The sequence below is a fragment of the Carassius auratus genome, unplaced genomic scaffold (assembly GCF_003368295.1).
Source record: "Carassius auratus strain Wakin unplaced genomic scaffold, ASM336829v1 scaf_tig00216169, whole genome shotgun sequence".
Classification (NCBI taxonomy): Eukaryota; Metazoa; Chordata; class Actinopteri; order Cypriniformes; family Cyprinidae; genus Carassius; species Carassius auratus.
This window is the reverse complement of record NW_020528439.1, coordinates 61041-85744: the sequence shown is the minus strand read 5'-3', so window position 1 is coordinate 85744 and position 24704 is coordinate 61041. Positions and strand designations below refer to the sequence as shown.

General features: G+C 37.1%; 4 protein-coding genes and 2 non-coding genes across 11 annotated transcripts in view; 3 read left to right on the top strand and 3 right to left on the bottom strand.

Moving 5' to 3' along the window:
* The first annotated feature begins 783 nt into the window (after positions 1-783).
* hwa (huluwa) lies at positions 784-5257 on the top strand. 2 transcript variants are annotated; one of them, XM_026262518.1, is made up of 4 exons: positions 784-1068; positions 1294-1824; positions 4077-4263; positions 4397-5257. In XM_026262518.1, the coding sequence occupies exons 2-4, from the start codon at positions 1438-1440 to the stop codon at positions 4561-4563; spliced, it is 741 nt and encodes a 246-aa protein (XP_026118303.1). In that variant the 5' UTR covers positions 784-1068; positions 1294-1437; the 3' UTR covers positions 4564-5257. The 2 variants fall into 2 exon arrangements, with proteins under 2 accessions (XP_026118303.1, XP_026118302.1); XM_026262517.1 differs by lacking the exon at positions 784-1068 and having other exon boundaries at positions 1104-1824.
* A 49-nt stretch (positions 5258-5306) lies between these two features.
* On the bottom strand, positions 5307-7657 carry rpl37 (ribosomal protein L37). The gene is made up of 4 exons (XM_026262519.1): positions 7565-7657; positions 6735-6870; positions 5952-6036; positions 5307-5410 (listed from the first exon to the last, which is right to left on the bottom strand). Exons 1-4 carry the CDS (start codon positions 7565-7567, stop codon positions 5341-5343), a joined length of 294 nt encoding a protein of 97 aa, XP_026118304.1. The 5' UTR covers positions 7568-7657; the 3' UTR covers positions 5307-5340.
* Positions 5599-5676, bottom strand: LOC113097291 (small nucleolar RNA SNORD72). Its single transcript, XR_003288814.1, has one exon. It is a non-coding gene; the product is annotated as a small nucleolar RNA SNORD72 (small nucleolar RNA).
* Positions 6109-6188, bottom strand: LOC113097292 (small nucleolar RNA SNORD72). Its single transcript, XR_003288815.1, has one exon. It is a non-coding gene; the product is annotated as a small nucleolar RNA SNORD72 (small nucleolar RNA).
* An 800-nt stretch (positions 7658-8457) lies between the features above and the next one.
* st8sia5 (ST8 alpha-N-acetyl-neuraminide alpha-2,8-sialyltransferase 5) lies at positions 8458-20198 on the top strand. Of its 5 annotated transcripts, none has more exons than XM_026262511.1 (9): positions 8458-8872; positions 11574-11681; positions 13195-13293; positions 16582-16674; positions 16905-16991; positions 17151-17295; positions 17667-17779; positions 17872-17964; positions 18121-20198. In XM_026262511.1, exons 1-9 carry the CDS (start codon positions 8742-8744, stop codon positions 18581-18583), a joined length of 1332 nt encoding a protein of 443 aa, XP_026118296.1. In that variant the 5' UTR covers positions 8458-8741; the 3' UTR covers positions 18584-20198. The 5 variants fall into 5 exon arrangements, with proteins under 5 accessions (XP_026118296.1, XP_026118297.1, XP_026118300.1 ...); XM_026262516.1 differs by lacking the exon at positions 8458-8872 and adding an exon at positions 11272-11381; XM_026262512.1 differs by lacking the exon at positions 13195-13293.
* Positions 20199-22517: 2319 nt separating this feature from the next.
* LOC113097285 (lipoxygenase homology domain-containing protein 1) overlaps positions 22518-24704 on the top strand; it is a 34480-nt gene continuing 32293 nt past the window's right edge. Inside the window, 1 exon segment of the mRNA XM_074559912.1 lies at positions 22518-23262. Coding sequence (XP_074416013.1) covers positions 22614-23262 — 649 coding nt within the window. The 5' untranslated portion in view covers positions 22518-22613.

The following is a 24704-nucleotide window of genomic DNA, read 5'->3' as shown; positions in this document are numbered from 1 at the left end:
AATACTATGCAGACCATGTGTAATTTTTCCTTTTTCTAACTTCAAAATAGGCATTTCATGACATTTCACAACATGTACAGTTACTGTACATTTGTGCTTTCAGCATAAGTGGTATGTTCCCTGTGCAAGCTTCACTCAGCTATAAACTACTACTCATTTCTAAACGACCACAAAATGAATGGACAAAATTATAAGTACTTAAGGGACCATCTAAAAGGCTTGCGGGAATCAAGGTTAGGTTAGCATTATAAATATGTCTTTCTGATGTCTTCAAAGTAATAACATGTAGCTACAGGGTTTGTGATGCCATTTACATGAACAACAAATGAAAAACGCATATAAGGCTACAAGCTTAAACTAGTCTACACTGCCCTCTCTAGGCCTATAAATTAATTGCATGGTGAGAACTCTGTGGAATCCAATGTATTGTGATTAAAGATATTGAGATGAGTGTTATTTTGTTGTTATTTATAGGCCTTTACTATTATGATGCTTAGTAATATTTTTAATTAACATTTTATGTTTTAAATTTTAAGTAAATTTAAATTTAATTATTATTATTTATTTTTTTAGTTTACGTTTTTCACCTACTATTAATATTTTTTTTTCAGCTTATAGCCTATTTCAACCAACAAACGTTTTCCTCAAAAAAAAAAAAACATTTAAATAAATAAAAAATAAATAAATAAAAATGGTTAAGAATCCTGGCAATGATTTTCAGGAATTACTGTACCTTTTCATTTAGTACAATAGCCTAATTTGGGAACAAAAAAAAATTAAGCAATAACATGTAAATACCAAGGCAAGCTGGTAGGCTATAGCCTATACAATTTTATTATTTTAAAGTGTCACCAATGAACTATTTCCTTTGCAGTCTCTGAGCTTTCCTGGTGATTTGTTTTGTTTCCAGTCAGATATCGGAACCTCAAAAGAGCTCGATTTCACCTCAGCTGAAACTCTTCCCGCATAAATGCTTTAACATATTTAACTTCGTCGTCATTATGTTATTTTGAGAGCTCGCTAACAAAATAGACGTCTCAACACACTAAAGGCATTCTCATTTATGAGGTAAGACTGAAAAGTTGTTGTAAACAGTCGGTGAAAAGCCAAAGCTCTTGACGCACTCTGGCGGAATTGATTGATGTCAATGGGGCGCACCTGCGGTTCAACTGTCGGCTGTCAGTTTTAGTCATTTTATTGATATTATTTTACATAAAAACAATTATCAGAGGTACAATTGAATAAGCATCAAAATCACATTGTTTTAACCTGATTTGTGATGAAATGTCGCAGCTGGGATCGGCTGTGCCCTCATCATCATACTTACCCGAGGGCCTCCCGGTGTCCAGTTTGGCCCTGCTGATCCTGCTGCTCATTCCCTGCGTGCTTCTGCTCCTGCTGATCAACTGCCTGTTTGTGGGGTACAAGCTGTTCCGCATGACCCTGAGGAAGAGAGACCGCTGCGGCTCGGAAATCTCGCTCATGCACTCGTCGTTTTCCACCCGCCAGAGAATCACCCGCTTCTCTGATGAGCCTCTGTTAGCTCCAAACAGAAAGACCAACTACGTCCCGGTCTCGGAACCGATGCTGGCGCCTCCCATTACCTCGTCCTTGACCTCATCAGCGGAGAGAAGGGCCACCGGGCAGCGCGCCAGGTTTCTACGCCCGGATGGGGCAACTTACGCCGGGTCCGAGTCACTGCGTGCGCGCGTGCCGGACTGGAGGACGAGCGCCCCGGCGCTGCTGCAGTCCAGTGATTCGGACACGGAGCGGGTCAACACGGTGCCCCCGAACTCTCCAGCGCTGTATGTGCCTCGAAACAGGGTAGGGTCAAAAAATAAAGCACATGAAAATCTCTTAAGAATTTGAATATTAATGGAAGATGTCACGGTGGTTATAGGTCTAATGTTATCAAATTTTAATAGGCTACCATGGTTCATAGAAATGGTCATTTAAAACAAAAACAAAAAAGAATTTGCCATTTACATGACATTATAACCTACATGATATACTTCATGATATACATTTTTGGTTCTTTGAAAAGCTATTTGATTGACATTCTCATATAGTGGGTAGCCTATTTATATGTCACTGTATGTCCAAAAAGTATAAATTATTATTTATATTATCCAAAAATATTATTATTATTATTTTTTTGATGATTCTCCTCATCCCCTGAGGTAACAACAACTATATTGAAGGGCTTTTATATACAGCAGTCAACAGGCAACCTTAAATCATTTTATTAGTTTGTGGATTTGCTTGAGCTAGAAAGAACTACTGAACATAAATAAAATGTGCAAAAGGATTTTGAAAAAATACCCTTAGAAAGAGCTACTGCATTCAAACTTCCAAACTGATTCAAATGATTCGCGAACCAACTCTGAACTCCCGAACTGACTCAAAAGAATCACGCTCCGAACTGCCGAACTGATTCAAATAATTCGCGATCCCCAAACTGACTCAAATGATTCGCGAACCCGCTACGAACTCCCGAACTGATACAAATGATTCGCGTTCCCCAAACTGACTCAAATGATTTGCGAATCCGCTTTGAACTCCCGCACTGACTCAAATGATTTGCGATCCCACTCCGAACTCCCGAACTGATTCAAATGATTCGCGATCCACAAACTGACTCAGATGATTCGCGAACCCGCTTTGAACTCCCGAACTGACTCAAATGATTCGCGAACCCGCTTTGAACTCCCGAACTGACTCAAATGATTCGCAAACCCGCTACGAACTCCCGAACTGATTCAAATGATTCGCGAACCCTATACGAACTCTCGAATGGATGATTCAAATGATTCGCGAACCCGCTTTGAACTCCCGAACTGACTCAAATGATTCGTGGACCCTCTACGAACTCCCGAATTGACTCAAATGATTCGCGAACCCGCTCCGATTTCTCGAACTGATTCAAATGATCCGCGAAGCTGCTCCGATCTCCCGAACTGACTCAAATGATTCGCGATCCCGCTCCGAACTCCCGAACTGGTTCAAATGATTCACGCTCCATACTCTGAACTAGGAAGAATTAGGAAGCGTGCATTGTGAAGGGCGCTCTGAAGCGGCAATGAAGGCAAAGGATTAAAACCTCTATTAAAACAGATGTCCAAATGAACATAGTGGTAAGCTAAAAGCACGTTCTGGGCGCAGGGAGAGGTGGTGTTAGGCTCAAGAGCTATATTTGGAAGTGGCGGTACTGGTGCGTACAGGCCCACTTAAAGCACTGACCATATCAAAAAATAGCATAAATTTAATTGCATGATTATGATATTTTATAGGAATTTTTTTTTTAATACCATGGTTATTTGAAATTGTCCTTTTTATACTGTTTGTTTGGCCCTTTTTATGAGTATTTACATAAAACTGTAATGTCCACAAAGTGAATGGTATTTGTCACCGATCCAAAATACCATAGATTTTTATTTCTATATTATGGGAAAATTACTATACAGTAAAACATTGGTGGCAATGGTCAGTGCTGGTCAATTACTATAAATTGCACTATACTATATTTGTAGTTAGTAATGTAATCCATTACACATTTAATCTAATATAATTTGACTACTTGTTGATTACTTAAAGATTACTTTTTGTGACCCATATATCACATTAATTTAAATAGTGTATATGTAAGGCACAGTATTATCCTATAAACTTTGTCAAGGTGGGTTCATTAAGTATTTTAATGTTTGAAAGACAAAACCCTTCAAAGATGAAGACTGGTGTGTATAATATGTCGTAAAAAAATAATAATAATAAAAAAAAAGCTACTGTAGTTTGATTAGAAGTATTTTAAAATGTAATATAATCTAATTTCACGTACTTAATTATTGGAATCTGGCTACATTATCCAGATTACATGTAATCGGTTACTTCCCAGCCCTGGCAATGGTCTCCATGATCAATTTATCTCACAAAGCCTTTGAAGAAACACAGCCCGGTTTATTAGCTTTAGTCTGGAAGCTGAGGAAAACCATTACTTTCACTACAGTTTTGGGTGAAAGTGAAATGCGAGGTAAAACTTGCCCTTGAGTAATTTAACCGTTTAACTGCACTGGTTACAGTTCTCAATGCCGATGACTTCCATGCGTAGAAGCAGCACCATGGAGCTGGAGAACGCTCCTCTGGATAAGATCCATGTGGAATACGAGTCCGCCAGCATCATCCTGCCGGAGATTTCCTGCTATGTGGCATCGTCAAGCCCCTCGGCTCGAGGTTCTGGACTGGATAGTGACTTTGGAGCCAGTGCAGGTTAGTTTTGTGATCTCATTCACTCAATTGAGACTTCAAAAGCTCAAACCTATAAAATACAAATAGAAAAGTTCTCACTGCTAGTGTACATTTGGAGTCTGTCCATTCTTTGAATTCCTAACTGTTCATTTAGGTGTTTCTCTGCGTATCCTTTCTGTGGACAGTGATGGTTTCCCGGGCTCTGCCTGGGCGTCCGCCCTGGAATGGGATTACTACGACCCAAGTTACGTCACTCAGAATCACATACCAAAGCACAGACCTCACGCACCCCCCATCACTACCAAACAGTACTGGGTCTAGAGCCTGAACAAGAACTTCAGAACAAGACTCAGATCAGCCATTCTTATTCTAGAACTTCAGTCGAGCCGAGTCTTGTTTTCTGACTGGTTTCAGTGCACTTAAAAATGTTCACTTGCTGTTTTAACTGCAATACATCACGTCTTATTGTCAAAGCACACACAATCAAGAAAAAAAAAAAAAAGTCTTCACGATCACCGCTTACTTCTGCAGCAACTCCAAACAGGTTTGTTCGGATTATAATTGTTTTTGTCTAGAATCACTACACTGTTGCTCTCACTTTATCAAAGCATTTGTTTAACACTTTTTGATTTGTCACTATTTGTATGTTTGCACTCGAATCTTAGCATGGAGTTACTTAAGTCTTCAGAAGAGGCTGTTTGTGTCCTTCATTTTGCCACCCTACACATTCTTGTATTTGTAAACAAATTTCAATTGTGCCTGAATTTAATAAAGTTTTTAAAAAAGGTGTCATTTTATTGCTGTAGACTTCTAATAAAACTATAATAAATTAACAATAGTGTTTCTTAGCAAGATGAGTTTTCCTATATTTATTGGAATTTATACTATGTGAACAAAATCTTCATAAAACATGCAAGTTAGAGAAAAAAAAGAAAAAAAGTGCTCTTCACAAAACAATTTTCTTCAAACCAGCCTCTGGTTTGCATTGATATTAATAGATAACTTGTTTTCAAATGGTTTGAGAAGTACTGGGTGTGTTAGTGAAACAAAAGGATGCATTCATAAACATTTTAAACAGCACTTTTTATTGAAAACAGTTTATGAGGAGCTGGACGCAGCCACTGCTGCCCGGCGGGGCTTGGGCACGGTTCCCTCACGGAATCCATTTCTGAAATACACACAAAAAACATACTTGAGTCAACACCACGTCACAAATAGTGATGGAGATTATTCATAAGCCTATAGCATTACTGCAAGGGTCGCAAATCTATTGATCAAGTCCCCCAACAGTAGTTAATAAAACCCAACTGGTATAAACGCTGAACAAAACAGATCCCTATCCGAGCGTATGGGTCAGGCTTACCTCAGTATAAAATTGTTATCACTGGACAGTCATTTGTTCAGACATTTATTTTTGCACATCATTGGTAAGCCACCATATAGAAGCTAATTTAGCCGGACTACAGGATATCAGGTTTTAGGAAAGCATCAAATCACAGGATAAACAAAGTTCTCAATCATGATGATACACTGTCAAATGTCCGATAAACAAAAAAAAAAGGCCCATTTTATATCAAATAAAGTGTTAGGAAACTTTAAGAACACAAAAAATAAAATAAAAAAGAGAGGCAAAACTCAAAAGATTACGCTAAACCGAAAGATTAAAAGCATGAAAGTCTGAGCAGACCATTGCATGCCCGTTTCCTCACCTGAACCTGCGGAAAACAACCTTCATGTGTCTCATGCGGCCGGTTCCTGTGGTGCTGCGCCTCTTGGCCTTAACGCTCCAGTTGTCTGCAAAAAAAAATAAAAAATGTATATATTTTATATGCTTGAAAATAAAATGTATTCCCCATAACGGTCTCAGGCTTACCTCAGGTCAAATCGGTCATATCACTGGACAGTCATTTGTTCAGACATTTATTTTTGGACATCACTGGTAAGCTTTGATATGCCAGACAGAATGCATGCATTTTTGTAGCTCATGCTCTCTCCATCGCTTTTCCCATTATTTAATAATTGTGTGCAAATTTAAAAGAATTTTTCACCCCCAAAGAGAAAAAAAATTGCCGTTTTCATTGTAAACCATTGCAATTGGTCAGGAAGTCCATCATACTTTGGCTGGAATCAACCATTTAAGGTTAAAAAAATCTTAATGATGGATTGGTTCTTCAAAAATACTATTTGATGGATAAGTGTGGTGTGGATTATTGTGATGTATTAATCAGCTGTTTGGACTCTCATTCTGATGGCACCCATTCACTGCAGAGGATCCACTGCTGAGCAAGTCAAGTCACATCTTAACTCATCTACATCTTGAGTGACCGGAGGGTTTAACACTTCATTTTTGGGTGAACTAATCTTTTAAATGTTGGCAATGTTTAGATGATATCAAGTCTTTTAGCTTGCAATAAAGCCACTTGAATCAAAATCAATGCAAAAACAAGCCAACTTTGAACTGTGATAGTTCATAAGCAAATCAAGACACTTACACTTTCTCTTGCGCTTGGCAGGGTAGCCACACTTTCCACAGGTGGACTTCTGCAGGTGATACGCCTTGGATCCACATCGGCGGCACAGAGTGTGCGTCTTATTATGACGCTTACCGAAAGATGACGTACCCTTCGTCTGGAAAACACAAGAAAATCATCACACATCACAGCTTGAATTTAAACATTCCTTTCATGCAACACAGCAAGCTGCCCACCTAGTCAGAATTCATTCAGATGCTGCTTTGGACACTATTGCGCCCATTAAGTGATGTCTATGCAGGCAGCTCATTATGAAGACAGCTCCCTAGTGGACTAGATTGAGATATTCTTAAAATGTTGTCTAAATAGGAAGCTCACCAAGTTGTTGCCCTCAATGATTTAGACGAAGATGTCCAACAAGTATGTTTTAGGAAGATTAACACAATGACTTTCGATTGAACTGTCTAGGGAGGGAAACACACTAGCATACAATGCTGTCTAGAAAGACAGCTCACTAGGCTGCTAGACACAGCCAAGTGTGTTTACAGAAAGGCTCTAAACTCGTGCCGCTAAAATCACTCAGAAACACAACTCTGACGGTTAAATTTAAATGGTTTCAAAGCTAACCGGTTTATTTCTCGAGATCGTTGAAAATGAACGTGAAGCCTAAGCGACATGCTAACCGATAAACATAGCATATAAAACCGTTCGCTATCGAGGAATCACAAGTATAATGGACAACATTCAGTCTTGAATATATACGCTTGTGATATTATTAATGATACAGTGATTAAAACAATCTATGAATCAGATGTTAGAGGATTCTGAAAACAAGGTGCTGGGACACTCACCATCTTTCCTCAGAGCTGAGTCAAAAGAGACCGGAAGAGACGCTGGTGTACCATTAAAAACCCGCCGGAGCGCTTTCGGTGCAACAACTAAATACGTCCCCGAAGTGTTACTGCGGATTTGATGCATTTTCACCTGTTTTGGTCACAATCACATCAAGATTAATTATAGAAATGCCATGTAGAATTACGATGAAAAATATTAATTTATATTTTTATATCATACTGAAAACCTTTATAGCCTAAACATTTTCTCTTAAGCAAATAAAATCTAAACATCTGTCTGTTAGTATGACTGAACAGTGTTCATATATATATATATGTGTGTGTGTGTGTGTGTGTGTGTGTGTGTGTGTGTGTGTGTGTGTTTCATGTATATATCATGAAAATGGCGTTAAAAGTTCCCTGTGTGACACACCACTTTAAAAATATTTAATTTAAACAGTTCCTCTTAATAATAATAATAATAATTATTATTCTTTGGCTATTTTCTTTATTATTTAGTAACACTTTGCAATAAGGTCACATAAGTTAATATGAAAAATACTTATAAAGCATTTATTAATAAAGCATATATTACCATTATTCAAATTGAAAAGCCAGGCCTATCTAACATCATTTAATGGACGTGAGTTAACAACAAAGATGAATAAATAGCTCCTGTCACAAAATCATTGTTCATTGACAGAGAATATTAGTAATTTATATGCGGTCATCTAATTTACAGTATAATGCTATTGTATTTAGCCTATGTTTACATTATTTGAATATCAAGTTGAGCTTAAACATAATATAATGTCCAACTATCAGTCCAAAGTCCAAATTGGTCTTCGTGTAATTGCCACATTTTCTATGGTTTAATCAATGGTTTGATAGCAGTCTTGCTCCACTGGTGCTGATGAGAGGAAGAGGAGCGTGTCATCGTCTGCGCGCTCTCCGCATTTGGGACGCGCTTTCTGCAGGAGCGTCGCGTATTGCAGGTTATGAGAGATTTGCTACAAGACGATTGACCTCATTGGGCAGTTGTACTGACATACTCACGGGAAGGTTGCTCAAACGCGATACTGGAGCGAAAAGGAGCTGCAATGGAGACTGAGAGCGCATTGGTGCTCGTGAGGACGGTAAACAAGCGCGGGTGTGACTCGATGTGTCTTCTGTAGGGCAAACGCTCTTCTGAAGGATGGGCTACTCAGATCCGACAGCTAATAGAGATCTGTTAGGAAACAGATCCTTGTGTTTTATTTTCATATGTGCTTTTGGACTGGTCACCTTATTGCAGCAAATCCTCTATGGCAAGAACTACATTAAAAGGTAAGGTGATTAATTTATTTAATGGTGCATAATGCAAAAAAATATATGAGGGCATGTGGATGGTAAAGCAAAATAGTCTTCAGCAATTAATCTTAGTCATGTTTAATTGCACCCATTTTGCTCCAAAATCTTTTTTAAACTTGAGCTCCATTAAATCATGCCATACACAGTCCCCTGGATGACTGTCTATGCAGCGAGATGCTTAAGTCTGTTTTCTTCTTCCTCTGTGTTTATTTTATTTCTACCTTCAGCCCTTTTAAAAGCTCATACATCTTGCATAAACCTGCGTGACAGCAGAAAGCCATATATTGCAGACTTTAATCATATGCAATTGTGTCTATAGCCTGTGAAGAAAAACTGGAAGACTGTGATGTAGCCTTCTTTGCATGAGCACATAGCCTAGATTCAAGCACTAGAAATTAATTATGCATTTAAATCATGGTGGTGTTTTGTAAAGATTGTTTGGGGCCACTTGCATCAAAATGACATACAGAGAATAAGTCCTGGAAAGTGAATCATTTTAGTATTTTTGGGAACGGAGGTAAGCAGAGTGTGATGGCTCAGCATTGCGAGGGTGTTTGAGTGTGTGTGTGCGTGTTTGTCTATGTAAAATGGCGTCTCTCGTAAGAAGCGCCCCCAGTGCATTATGGTTCCTGCGTCCCAGCAGATGCCCATATGCTGAGTTAAAGCTTTCTCACACTCCCACCTGAACCCCCCTCTTGCGTCTAACACACGCTCAGGATTCATGACATCAGAGCCTGACGGCTGTGGATCGCATGAATGCTGTTCTGTACCCCGCATCTATTCTGCTGAAGTGGAGAGAAACAAGCAAGTGCTTTTACCTCAAACCCAGCAACGAGAGTAAATAGTCACCAAATTGAAATTTTGAGTCTTCTAATTATCTGGTTTTAGTTTGACAAAAAACTCTTAATCCCGTGTGCGTTTCCTTAATGATTCAGAACAGCGAATGAAAAACTAAGCTTAGATTCCTAAAAACCCATTGTGAAAATGAACCCAAAAACCAAGCAATAGTCTCAAACTGCCAAAATAGCCAAATAGCAATATGTTTAGGAGAAACACCCGAGGCATGAAACATGATTAAGCACACACTTATAATGAAGCAACATCTGAGAGATAAAGTTTATATTGGAAACACTGTCCTATATTCTTTTGTGTGAGCATGTGACAGTCTGAAGTTATTTTGATATTTACACCTCAGATTAAAGCAGTGACAAACACATTTTTACTGCACTTTTATTACACTGACAAATGCTTGCATAATGCAGCCACAGACTGGAATAAATTCACTGAATAAAACATCCTTTTAAATGATCCCCCCAGGTGAAATAACAACTTGGAATTATTAAAAACACTTTATGCCGGACTTGGCCTTCTAATGTCATTGCAATAAAACTTAAAGGTGTCAGGTTGGCTCAGAGTTACAACTATAAATAAAACCACACTGAACTGGCTAGGACGAGAGCTGATTGCTGCAAATGAATCTTATACAACACGTTTATTATATTACATTTCCCCCCAGCTCTGATTACACTGGTGCTAGATTTAGGATCAGGTTCTGCAGTCTTGTGCCAGGCTTGAAAGTTCCTCTTCTTCCTGGAGATATTGATTGGCTCTGCAGAAAAAGTAATGACATTTTGCTCCTACTTCAGCTGTGACCTCTTCATTATCTATTTGACTGCAGAAAAGCATCTGTCCTTCATATCCACCTCTCTCTCTCTCTCTATCTCTCTCTGTCTCCTCTTCACATTAGCATCTGAGCTTGTGCTTCTCTTCCTGGTCAAGAAGTCCAATACCTGATGTCCACATTAAACAGATGCTTTTAAGAACATAGAAAATGGACGGCAGAATTAATCTTAAACACTTCATGAAATCAGAGTTTTGTGAGGTTTGATCCATGTCTGAAAACTTGCTAGTGGACCAAAAAATGCTTTGTCCAGTTTTTTTTTTCCGAATAAAATGCTGAAATTAACTAACATTGGTTTAGAAAAATTAGTATACATACACTAATGCAAGTGTTTTAAAATCCTAGTTGCATATTCATCTTTGCTTTTACAATATGTTTTAAGACATCAGTGTCTAATCTCCCAAAAGGCCTGTAAATAATCTGGATTATTGCAATCCTCCTTTTAAGATTATGCCAGCGTTTTTAATCTATAATGCATTGAAGACAAAATGACCCCCAGTAAAGATTAGTATCCAGAAATGTGCAAAATAAGATGCTGTTCAACATCTGTCCTCAGTTTTAAATACTATATACACTAGTGCTCAAACATCTGGGGTCAGTAAAATACTTTTATTCGGCAAGGATTAATTAAATTGATAGAAAATGACAGGAAAGACAAAATATATAGATAAATGGCTTAGAAAAAAAAAGCTTATGCAGCATTTGTTTGCAGATTCCACTTGGTAAATTCTTTTTGTCATCTGATGCAATGACACAGAGGCTTCTTGAAGTGTCTAAAACTTTTGGACTGCAGCTGATCTGATGGTATTTGCTGTTCTTTGTCATGTTTCTTTTCACTGATTTTCAATGACACTCCTGACATCATACACCAATTTTTACATTATTTGATTAAATCAAACCAATGAAAAACTCTTACAAATCGGTGTGTTTTGACATTTTCTGCTGCCTTTAACAAATACATGAAGCCTTAAACGTCCTGCCTCATTTTCTCACTAGTGGGCAACATTTTTCCCGCCTCAAAGGAGAGGAGGTGGGCAACTGGAGCGGGCTCATTAGTTACCCCGATGATGGAGGGATGAAGCCGGCCAGAAATGGGAGGAAAAGGTACAAACCAGCACAGAGACCTCTCAACAACACCACCAACACTCTAGAGAGACAGTGAGAGAGAATGCCACATAGACAATGATCAGCCGCTTGCATGTCTGGAGACACATCCAATCCCATCAGCCAATCAGACGAGCAGAAATAAGCAGCTGTGGCATCTAAAATCTACTTTTCAGAGCAGGACCAGGACTGATTAGAGTTTTACTTTTAGACTTCTAAAAGAGAAATTTAGCATGGAAATGATCGCTTCAGGACGTATATTTCCCATTCGCTTTCTCCAAAAACAACCTGGTTTTAAATGAAACTTTAATTTGAAAAAAAAAAAATAAATAAATAAATAAATGTTGAAAAAAGTTTAAGTGGTTGTGTTCATAATGGAATACAAGCTTACTGTATACTGTACAATATTCACTGTATTCTTCTAGCAATTGTGTTATTAATAATTCTTAGTAAAATTATTTGTATTCATGCAGTGCAAAAAAAAAAAAAAAAAAAAGTTATTATATTTCTCTTATTTTCCAGTACATATATCGAAGCATTCTTAAATCACAAAACATTTACTTGAGAAGTATGATGGCTTAAGATATGATTTTTTTTTAAGTGAGTTTATGCTTAAAACAAGAACAAATAGCTGCCAATGGGGCAAGAAATATAAGATTGTTTTCCCTTTAAGTTTTATTTTCCTATTTGGCAAATATTTTTTCTTTACATTTCAAAAAGTAGCATGCTACATTTTGTCACTAAATTTGATTTTGCTGTTAAATTTAGAATATTATATTATTGGTATACTTTAATTTAAATGCACACTGAAATAGTATGGTTAGCATGTTCATATGCTTTTATGAAAGCCACTGTAATAACATGGGAATAAACCACTATAATTGATTTCAGGTATATATATATATATATATATATATATATATATATATATATATATATATATATATATATATATATATATATATATATATATATATATATATATATACACTTATTAAACATTAAATACTATATAAATAATAATATTATATTATTGATGTAATTTGCATTTAAATTGCATGTTTTACACTTTCCGAAATATTACAATTAGCAAAGTATGCTTTTGTGAGCAGAGCGACTGTACTTAAATAGGAAATAGGAACTGAAATAGGAACTATTTATCTCAGATAGCATCGCAAATTATTATGGTACAATATAAACCAATTCGTTATTGATTAAGGTAGAAAATACTATGAATTTTATTGCATATTTATTAAATATTATTTTCTAAAATATATATATATTATCTACATAATTTATATTTTATATAAATTATATTTTAATTATATCTTTAAAAGTGTTTAAATTATCTTATAATTGATATGATATTGTATGGAGGAAACGAATGGGATTTTTACATTGGAGAAGCCTGCTCTTGTGCTCTGCTCTTTTGTTGTTGTGGTTGTCAGTACTGGGACAGGAACTGAAGGGTCATTGAACTTTAAACCTAATCCACTTGTATGCATCTTGACAGATGTGTCCGTCAGAATTTTCCGCATTCTGAGGCTCAGAGCTCCGTAGTTATCACGCCCTGCCTAGCTGATATTAAGAAGAAAAAAAAAGAAAAGAAAAGGTAGGCCACACTGATGGCATCTCCAGTTCACCTCCTTGCCAACCTTACGTCCCCCTTGAGGATGTCTCTTCGTCTTTTCCATCTGGTCTGAGAGGGTCCTGCTCATGCTCGGTGCTCAGCGCACCGCCGCTCCTTTGTGCATGTTGTCTGCAGCCTTCCTTCCATCCGTCCTCAACCTTTGACCCCATCACCCTTTTCCCGGCTCCCTGAGATTGGGAGGCCTCCCTTGTGTTCCTCTGGATGTCATGGGTCCCTGTTTCTGTGTCCCATCATGCATTTCTTAAACCCCTCCACAGCTCACCTGTGTGTGTCATGAGCACACTTGAGTGTGTGAGTGTGTGTGTGTGCACGCAAACGGTTTGTGTAGTGTAGTGTACTGTAGTATGTGTGTGTGTCATGTGACTGGATTCCTGCTTGCACATTGCACCACCTCTCTTTGACCAGAAATATGTATATCTATTTTTTTGTCTTTTACGGTTTTTCTTTTCATTTAAATGATCATAGAAGATTGTAAAGTGTCGTCAGAGGTGTCTGGCTGATCACACATAAAGAGCGCTCATGATTACCCAGTGTGCACCTCTTCAGGCTACAGCACAGTCACATGTCATGACGTCACTCCAGTCAGAGATGTATGGAATCGCTAAATCTGTTTCATTTTTCTTCTGCTTTGTTTTTCATGCTCTTTCTCTTTGTTTCTCTCTTTTTTCTGTCATTGCTCTTCATTACAAACAATTATTTTAATTAGTTAGCTCACATTTACTCACCATTAGCTTAGCTCTTAAACCATTAAACAGCATCTTATTTATTATTTGTATTATTATAATGAAATGCTCAGATTTTTATTTTACAAATATATTACTGCAATTATTGCAAATATTTAAACAATATATGTTTTTTATAACAATAGTTGTTATTTTTATTATTATAAAATAGTAAGAATAATAAAATTTGAATAACAACAACATTAAATATTTTTGACATAATAATAATAATAATAATATAGTACATTAGTATAATCACAATAATAATAAAGTAAAAATAAAACAATAAAATAATAATATTTTAATAATAATAAAATACAATTATTTTGAATAAAAATAATAATTCATAATAATAATAAAATTAATACTCTGCTTTTTTTAAAATAAATTAAAATATTTTTAATACTTAATGACAGTAATTAGCAATAATAAAATGTAAATATAATAAGATAAAACAAATGACTAATATAATAAGATAACAAGACTAATATAATAAGAAATAAGATATAATAAGATGACTAATAAAATAAGATCATTAATATATGCGTTTTATGATATTATTGAAATAGTGATAAATTAAGAAAATAATAAAATAAAATAAAATATTTATAATAACAATAATAATATAATAACAGTTATTAGTATTTTAAATAATAAAAAATAGTAAAAATTATTATAATATAATATAATTTATTATTATTGTTATATAGTCATATTGAATCTGAGGCATTTTTGTCCTCAGCTGAAATGATGTGTTAAAGACACAACAGCTAAGAAAACAGTTTAAAACAGTAAACAGTTAAGAAAGATTTTTGTTGCTGTACAGATCTGTTAAGATGGAAAGTATCATTTAAATCATGTCATTATATAACAAATTAGAACATTACAAAAAAATGGTGTGGTGTTTGTAGCCTTTTAGATAAAACACTGTGCATGTTAAACCCATTTAAGTCATTTAGTCTAGCACTTAGCATGGTGGAAGATACTGTAGATATACAGAAGACCTTTGGCTTTCGAGGGCCATTTTGGCTCTTATTTCATTTACAGTAGCAGACCGTCCACCATTAAAGTCCATTTAAAGCCCCTTAAAATGGAAACATGAAGCACTGAGTATGTTTTCATAGACACGGTGCCCGAGGCAAAACGGCAAACAGAGACAAATAATGAGAAAAACATTCCTGATGCAGTCTATACACTTGTTCCTATTTTACAGTTCATTCATGAAGTCCATATTTGTAATGCATATTTTCTGTATTTTTGTTTCACAACCAAGGTGAGGATTCACATTTCATCCAGCAACCCTGCTGCCTCTCCTCATTGTGGTGAAACTGTTATTTCTTTTATATTTCTCCTCATAACAACAGAAAAGACCGTTTTAAGCTGAATGCACCTTGCGTAACAGAATGACCGAGTCTTCAAAGTGTCTTGTCAACAATCCTCAGGATGAATTCTGGTTATAATTTGGAACCAGTGTTAATGGGATCAAACAAGAATCCTTTCTCACTGCAATTTCTGCTCACGAGAGTCAAACAGTGAGTAAAAATAAGCTTTCTTAAAAGAGTATATTGAAAAAGAGTGCAGTGCTAAAAAGGTTTTCTGCTGAGTTCAGAACAACACATGGCACAAGTATGTGATTCTCAATCTGGTGGCCTAAGCGTTGCTCCGAAGTGGCCACAGTAAAGGCTTAAAATGACTCAAAACAAGACTAAATATGCTTTAAAATAAACTGAACAACTCTCATTTTTATTTAAGAACCACAATTCTCATGCACAGTCTTTGAAACCCTGAATAAGGTCATGGACATTACTTAAATGTGATTTTTTTTTTAATTTTAATGAATGAATGAATAAATAATTTATTTATTTACTTTTTAACAAGAAATACTTTTTTTTTTTCAATTATATTAAATGCAAAGATAATTTATCAGATTGAAACTGCTGTTTGTTCGTTTTTATGTAATTATAAAAATATAATATTTAAAATACCACAAAAAGTTTAGAAAGGTAAATGCTGGTCAGTTTTAATAATAAAGAAATAAATGTATTTAGAGTTATTGTAAACTAAAATATTCATGTATTGAATTGCGATTAGTAAAGAATATAAGAAAATTATGTAATTTACATGAATTTTTTTAAATCATGTAAATTCACTATAGACCCTGGAGAAGATTCGGTTATTGGAATTCGGCAATTAATTAAATATTATTATAAATCTAATTCTAACATTTAAACTGGATAAATGTTTAAACGCATTGCATTAAATTAATTTAAACGGCCATTTCTAGTTTCTTTAAAAAGACAAAAAAGCTTTATTGGAGGATTCTTGTTTGATTCTATTAGATTTGGTTCTGAGTTGTGACAGAAATCCAATGCCGTTTCTTCAGGATTGTTTGACCAGACACATGCAACCAGAAAGACCTGGATCTTCAGTTAGGTTCTCCATGGTGGAATCTCAGGTTGTTCCTGCAGTGTGTGTGTGTGTGTGTGTGTTCAAGAGGACTCGTGTCTGACTCCGTGTTTTCTGGCAGGTATCTGGAACGCCCCGATGGCTCTCTGGAGTTCAACTCCACTTCCTGCAAGGAACTACGGCAGGAAATCACAGATGTGAAAGTACTGACCATGTAAGTTTCTCTCTCGGATGTCTGTACATACACAGCAAGCATTCCAGCAGGAGTCAGATTTCCTGATCAATGTCTCGTCTCTAAGGACAAGAGCTTCTATTTAAAGAAATACAACATCTGAGAAGGAACGCCTCTCTTTGAAGACTTTAAATAAGGAAACCTACTTGTAGCTGAGACTGCTGCCGTTTTTCTCTCATTTAATTGACTTTATGTGTGCGTGTGTGTTTTAGGGTGAAGACTTCAGAGCTGTTTGAGCGATGGAGGAACCTGCAGGTGTGTAAGTGGGAGCAAAACAAGGAGGAGGCGGATAACTTCAAGTGAGTACATGAACATTTTCCTCTTTTACCTCCCAACTTCAGCACAGTCTTAACGGGATTTCTTTTTGAAACAAAGGAAGGATGTCATCTCCTTCGATATCCAGTAGGATTCTTTTGTCGTAACGAAGCGATGATGTCATCTCTCCCCCTGTCCAATAGAACGTCTCTGTCACGTTGCTGCAATGCCCCCTCCTTCCTGTTTACCACAAAGAGAAACACTCCCTCGGGCACCAAACTGCGTTATGAGGTGGATACGAGTGGAATCTTGCACATCAGCCCGGAGGTCTTTAAAATGTTCCCTGATGTGAGTGTCAAATCATGCTAAAAGCACTGGTCTTTGACTGCACAAGCTTGGAAGAGCATGCAAATGCACAGATGATTCCTTTTGGAATTTCGTCATCATTTAGAACTTTCAAAATAGATTCCTTTTTGTAGAATTGTTTAGAGCATATATTTCTGAGAGGATGAAATGCCCAATTAGGAGACTTTTATAGCACCATAAATAATTTTCCTTATCAATATCAGATCTCCCTCCACACACACACACACACACACTCTGCAGTGATCACACTCTAGAAACCCTATGTCTGTAACCATCTCCAAGCAGTCATCTCTGTAATCCCATTTCGGTTGCTCCTGTCCTGTTTCTGAATGTATTCTCTGCTCCGACTGCAGGACATGCCCTATTCCAAATCCCAGTTTAAGAAATGTGCCGTCATCGGGAACGGGGGCATCATCAAAAACAGCAAATGTGGACGAGAGATTGATGCAGCTGACTTTGTCTTCCGGTAAAATACTGTTTAGCGTGTTTTACTCCGTTTAGACCTGATGGGAATATATAGAGAGATCTGCTAAACGACAAGTCAAATCTCTCTTTCAGATGTAATATTCCTCCCATCTCAGATATGTACAGTGAAGATGTGGGATCTAAGACTGACCTTGTTACAGTAAATCCCAGCATTATAACTGAGAGGTACACACACACTTGTTGTTGTTGTTGTTATTACAGGTCCATCTAATAAATGTGTGCTGTAATTATACTTTATGCAAAAATACCTATGAATGCTACTTTACATGCATGCATAACACAACCATTTAAACACTAATTTTCTCTCTTTATTTGCACCAGGTTTCAAAAGTTGGAGAAATGGAGAAAGCCATTTTACGATGTTCTGCGGAACTACGAGAACTCCTCTGTGGTTTTGCCAGCGTTCTATAACACGAGGAACACAGACGTGTCGTTCCGCGTGAAGTACATGCTGGATGACTTCGAGTCGGCCCGCGGCGTGTTCTTCTTCCACCCTCAGTATCTGCTGAACGTGCAGCGCTTCTGGGCCGTGCAGGGCGTCCGCGCCAAACGCCTCAGCAGCGGACTGATGCTGGTCACCGCAGCCATGGAGTTATGTGAACAAGTGCATCTCTATGGCTTCTGGGCATTTCCCATGAACCCCTCCGGAATCTTCATAACACACCATTACTATGACAACGTCAAGCCCCGCCCCGGATTCCACGCCATGCCACATGAGATCTTCAACTTCATGCACATGCACGCTCGCGGCATCGTGCACGTGCACACGGGCCCCTGCAGGTGAAATGTACAAGCGTGTGTCTCTGCAATCTGATTGGTCCTTTTTGTAGAGCTCCTCCCATTCACTGGCACCACAGAACTTGGACTTATGTGCGTGTGCACGAATAGTTGCCTTAAAGGCCAGGCGTTTTATTGCTACGTGTTTTTTCAATATCGTGTCGGGACAGTTGCAAAATGATATGTGTTTCCTGTTTGGTGATTTCCCGTAATGGTGTCGTATTTGTGTATCACAGCAGATATCACATTTTAAACTTTGTGAGGAGGCGCCAAACCATGCACAATGCAATATAGAACACTACAGATGTTTTCCAGAAGTAAAACTTATTCATTTTCTCCAATTGATTCTTAATGATAAACTTTTTAAGACCGACCTGTTGAGCTCTTTTTGTTACTGATCGATGGTAAATGCTTTTGTTGAAGCCATCTGTTCGCATTAACTCAACTTATTTTTAATCATGTTTAAAGGTGCAGTCATTTTTTGACTGTACTAAAGCATTAAAAAATACCATAATAGGTTTGCAGACATTTAGGAAACTTTTTAAGTTCACATACAGTTTTCTCTGAAAATGCTAGAGCCAGTTATTTGAAATGTGTTCTGTGTCGGAATGTCGGTTTTTGTTTTGGTCTGTTTGATTCCACCCACTGCCAGTTTAAACAAAAGTATTTAGACACCCTGGGTTGCCAGTTCACAGAAAACACAGCAAATTGCAGCCATCACAGCCAGCAAACGAACTAGGGCAGAGATCGCAGATTCTACCCAACCTAAAAAGCCTCATCATTCATCTAAAAAGCTCTATGATCAGAGGAATATTAAACGCAGATAAAAAGATTCATCAACTTGGAGTGTAAGAATCACTCATCACCTTCCATTGTTTATTAAACTCGTTCTTGTTGCCTATCCTCAATCTGGCAACCCACGTAAGCATCCAGCATATCTCCAGTATTTTGAATTTGGACTGCGGTACCCATTGCCACCACTAGCTGTCAGTATCACTGACTAAATTAATAGTTTTGTATTTCTTAAAAACATAAAACTATTAATTTCTTATATCATCTGGTTTAAAGACAGATTAAGCCAGGATTTACATGGTTTAAGAGCAAGTTTATTGTTCATTAGCAACCACATCAGTGCATAAAAGTAAACTGAATTTGACATTTCAGTCGAAACTTTATGCATAAATACATGTTTAACGCACAGGTTCTTAAGTTATTTAAGATAAATTATGGGAAGTAAACCTGACGTTTATGACTTTCACACACAATTTGTGATTGAGGTTTTATTGTCTTTAAATCGACTGATCGTGTTTATAAATCTGAACTTTATATACTTTGTTTTCAGGTTGCTTGTATATGATATTGTGATAGCAATGTGACTTTATCACTTTACCAAGAAATCAACTGTTTAAGATTCATCAAGATCCTGATTTCATGAAACTTGAAGGCATCAATCTATCACCATTTATTTCTTAAGTTGCACAACAATATCTGGCACAGAATTAATCAATTATTCTATTTTATTTATTTTTTTGTACTGTCATTGTTTTGTTAGCACAAATGTACAGTTATTTGACAAGCCAATAAAGCACACAGATCTAAGCTTCAAAGCTTTATGATGCTCAGCCTCTTTAAAGTGAGTTCTGTGGTGTTTTTGTAATATTATTTTAGGGTTCTCTCTTTCGCAGATATCCAGGGTTGGTGTCGAATGTGGAGCCGGTGGTCAATAATTGATCAGTTTCAGATGTTAATCAGTGTTAATCAGACAAACATAATTCATTTGATTTCTCTGGAGTTCTCCTCCTTTACATGTACAGATACAGACACCCAAACAGAAAGAATTATGTTTTGTAGATATGATTTCCAGAACTTAATTGGTGGAACATTTTAACAGCTTCAGTTCTATAATTCTGGGATGGCATTTCTTTACTTTGAACTTTTGTTTTTACAGTTTAAATGAAGAATTTAACCAATACAGAATCTGCAAAATATGCAGTTTCCTTGTAATGAATCTCTGCATAGATCACCTAAAACTATTACAGAGTATCAGTGAATTCAGATAAATGAATCAGAGAACGAATCGTTCGTTTGAGTCGGTTCTTTTAAATGAACCACTTGATTCGGTTTACAAATCGGGCTGGACACAAACAGGGAGGTCGATGTAAGTATATTAGCTGGTCTGCCTGTTTGTTGTCTCTACAGCAGGCTGTTAAGTGAAGAGTGAATTATTTACCATGTGGTGTGTGTGTTGTGTATGTGTGTGTATTATGGCAGAGCTCTCGTATATCGCCGCCTGCTGGTCATCTCAGTCAGAGGAAGACTACAGTATGTGCCCATAAGATGTTTCCACATGTGCAAACTAAAATAAGTTAAATGCAAAAGAAAGAAATGGTGAGTTATTTTCTTTCAGATGAATAGGGATGATGGTTTGTTGTGGTACAGGGTCAGGACTGGAAATGTCCTAAATACAAGCAAATAAATCCTGACAAACGCACCATTCTTGCTGAGGGAATGCGTTTGTGTCCGAGGGAGGGAGAGATGAAAACGTGTGTATGCGACAGATATGGTGTGTAAATGAGCTGGTGTGTGTGATCCTGTGTTTATCAGATGATAGCAGTAGGCCTATCACATGTTTTTAATATAGCTAATGGCAGGAGTTAACATGGAGTTAAATTAACATGTCATCTTAAGAGAATTTCTTATGAGTTCAAATATTTATTCACTCACACTCCGGAAGTTTAGAAAAATAGTTGCACGAAAATTAGCATTGGTATTAGTTTTCTCCTGTCAGTACAATTATGCATTTGATTTGTACACAGCCTACGTGTGTGTACTAATATATATATATAATGATAGACCTATCAGTAATGTTTTGCAATTTACCTATGCTATAATTTCCCAGCAGAATTTTTTTTATACATGTATAGGTGCCTTGGAGTTATTTTCCAGATGTTAACTTTATAGGTATCATTGCAAATTTTCTTTGCAAAAAACAAAAACAAAACAATATTTGGTGAAACGAAGTGGGTGGAAAAAAATGATGCAATTAATTGTTTAATATATAATTAATTATATTCTACAAATATAAATGAAAATAATATATTAAATATAATTGTTATATATACTTAGGCTATGGAAAAAAACACCTTACTGTTAATAGGGTGGACTATGACTTGACAACTACTCAGAACTCCTTAGCGACTAATGCCCTAGCAACCACTCACAACCCTCTAACATTGTGAGTTTTGAACAGTCAAGAAAATTAGGTTATAATCGGTTTTGTGAGCTGTTCTTTGTGTTTCTTTTCACACACAAGAGTTTTAAAGCAACTTCTTCCACTTGCGTTTTCAGCCAAATGGCAATTTGCCTGAATTAGGAGTCCGATCTTCTTTATTGCCTAGGTTAGGTAAAGCATGTTAAATAGTTTGACCACGTTAATCCAATGGCACTAACTTATTTATTTGTGTTAATGAAATCACTGTGAATTATTTACAGGTGTTAGTGAAGCGTCTTTAATTATCTGTTCTGACTCTCTCTCTACTGGTGGATCTTCTTTCTCTCTTTCTCTGTCTTTCTTTCTTATAGTCTCTTTCTTTTTCTCCCCATTACTTTTTTTCTATTGATGCACCTTTTGAATTTAACAATGCACATAAAGTAGCTTTTATTTCCCTTGAGGTTGTTTTTTTTTTTTTTCAAACGTATGCCATATATAAGGAAGTGTGCACATATTAAAGTAAAGCGATCCCCCGACCATGAATAATGAACGCTGTGAGGCCCAGCCCTCTCTCTCTTGCTGTCCTCTCTGTTTTCATTTGCTTTCTCTCATGGATCATGTGACCACACTGAGTATAGTAATTATTCATGAGCTTTGAGCCGCACCTAGGGACCTGCGCGAGAGAGCCTCTGGCTCCGAGCTGAGGCCCTGCTCCAGCTGCACACAGGGGCCCATCGGCTGGCTCTGGTCAGACGGCGACACCTTACACCGCAGACGGCGAGGAAACACTCAACCCTCACCTTGCCACTCTCCAGATGAATAAAAGATGCCCACAAAAGAGAAAAAACCAACAGAAACCGAAGAAAGGGATGACGAAGGAGAGGAGAAGAAGCCAACAGCAAAAGGAAAGAGTAAGAGGGACGCAAAGTCAAGACAGAAGAGCTCCGAGGAGAAGACAGAAAGCCCCGAGACACCTAAACAGAAGAGAAAAAAGAGCAAAACTGTGAAAGAGAGAAAGAAAAAGGAAGATGTTGAGGTGACAGAGAATGACAACGGACCAGATGAGCAGAACAACAATGAGCTCATCAGCAAAGAAAAACCGACCTCAAACGAGGAACGGGAGGTAAGGAAAGAGAAGAAGAAGAAGAGTAAACCACCCAAAAGCAAAGAAGGACAAGAAGACATGGGGTCCAAGGAGAAAAAGAGCAAAGATGGCAAGAAAAAGAAGAAGTCGGCCGAGGAAGAGGATGAGGACGCCGTGCAAGAGGAAGCAGAGGAAGAGGAGGATAAGAAGAAGAAGAAAAAGGATAAGAAGAAAAAGAAGGGTTCTGACAGCGACGAGGAAAAGAAAGTGAAGAAAGGGAAGAAGTCAAAGGTCAAACAGGTGGATTATGCTGAGATCTACCAGGAAGAGCTGCTGAACTATCACACGGAGGAATCGGATGATCAAGAAGACGAGTTCAACAAAAAGAAAGGTAGACTCTGGAAGAGTTCTTCTTTTTATTCTTAGCACTCTCTTCATTCAAATAAAGAGAAAACTAGATCAGATGAGGTTTTCCCGAAACTCTTTGTCAGAATTGAATGCATTTGTTCATTTGAAAGGATAGTTTGCTCGACACTGAAAGTTCTGTCTTCATTTACTCATCCTCATGGTCCTCCGAACATGCTATTATGGTTTACTGGGAGAGAACGTAATGCACAATTCACTAACCATCACTTTTGAGCTTCATGAAAAAAAAGCACAATAAAAGTAGTCAATACTGAAGTTTCAGAAGATTATCAATGAACTACTTTCTCACACATGAGGGTGATTAAGTGACAGAATTTGTGAATGAACCATCCTTTTAATTTAGCAAACTGCATTTGGAGACTTGGTCAGTTGTAAAGCCAAAACACCTGACCTACTATCAAACTATCTGTCTTCTGGGGATGATCTGTCTTTCTCGCTCTCTTACTGTGTCTGTCCGTCTCTTCCTCTGCTTTCACTCTCAGTCAGGCACCCCACTCCTCTCGGTTTCTGTATACCTGGAACACCTCTTATTTGATTTCTTGAATGGTGAAGGTTGAACAATGAAAGCAGAAATAGACTAAATGGACACAGAAAGGTTCTTCAATGGAGTTGCACACTTTTAAATTAAAGTTTTTTTTTTATTGGCATCAGTGACTCCATGAAGAACGTTCAGCATCCATAAAACCAAAAATATTAAATTTCTTCACATAAAAAAATCTAATAAATTAAATGTTCTTTTAAGAACTTTAAACTGAAAGGTTCTTTCAGGGACCAAAGAAATGGCTCTTCAATGCCGTCGCTGTGAAACCAACCTTTTGGAAACTTTATTTTTAAAAGCAATTGGAATTTTGGTGGAATTTTCAATTGGAATTGGAATTTTCAGTGTCAGTATCTGATTTGCAGTAAATTCTGATCATTCCATTATCGTCCAGTCAGAGAAGCTTCTGGATTTCACCTTGGCATCTGCTCTAGAGGTCTCTGATTGGCACAGCAGAGGTGTGTCTGGATTGAATGATTATTACGGTGTCCTGGCAGCGGGGTATCATGAGAGGACAGCGGAGGGCAACGGGCCAGTAGTGGATTTGAATCAGACGGGCACCTCTCTATGGCCTGAAACATTATACTCTAATCGCCCTTTTCATGGAGCTATCAAAACCTCATTCAGCACGACGGACGGCATGATAGCTTCAGTCGGGCGTAGCACATCGGGTCGAGGTTATCGCTTAGCACTGATCCATTCTATAAATCCACTGTGCTGAATGAGGTTCTGAAGATTCCATAAAATTTAATAATTTACTGTTTTAAATAATCATATAGCATATGTTTAGATTAAAATATTTTTGTTTATATACTATATATATATATATATATATATATATATATATATATACAGTACAGACCAAAAGA

Coding starts and splice junctions, on each gene's coding strand:
- hwa (XM_026262517.1), top strand. CDS start 1,285: ATGTCGCAGCTGGGATCGGCTGTGCCCTCATCATCATACTTACCCGAG. Junction 1,825..4,076: donor TGTATGTGCCTCGAAACAGG/GTAGGGTCAAAA, acceptor CACTGGTTACAG/TTCTCAATGCCGATGACTTC. Junction 4,264..4,396: donor TGACTTTGGAGCCAGTGCAG/GTTAGTTTTGTG, acceptor CTGTTCATTTAG/GTGTTTCTCTGCGTATCCTT.
- rpl37 (XM_026262519.1), bottom strand. Junction 6,037..6,734: donor TGCCAAGCGCAAGAGAAAGT/GTAAGTGTCTTG, acceptor TTTTTTTTGCAG/ACAACTGGAGCGTTAAGGCC. Junction 5,411..5,951: donor GTTGTTTTCCGCAGGTTCAG/GTGAGGAAACGG, acceptor TGTGTATTTCAG/AAATGGATTCCGTGAGGGAA.
- st8sia5 (XM_026262511.1), top strand. CDS start 8,742: ATGGGCTACTCAGATCCGACAGCTAATAGAGATCTGTTAGGAAACAGA. Junction 13,294..16,581: donor AAAAAAAAAGAAAAGAAAAG/GTAGGCCACACT, acceptor GTTTTCTGGCAG/GTATCTGGAACGCCCCGATG. Junction 17,296..17,666: donor TCTTTAAAATGTTCCCTGAT/GTGAGTGTCAAA, acceptor CTCCGACTGCAG/GACATGCCCTATTCCAAATC.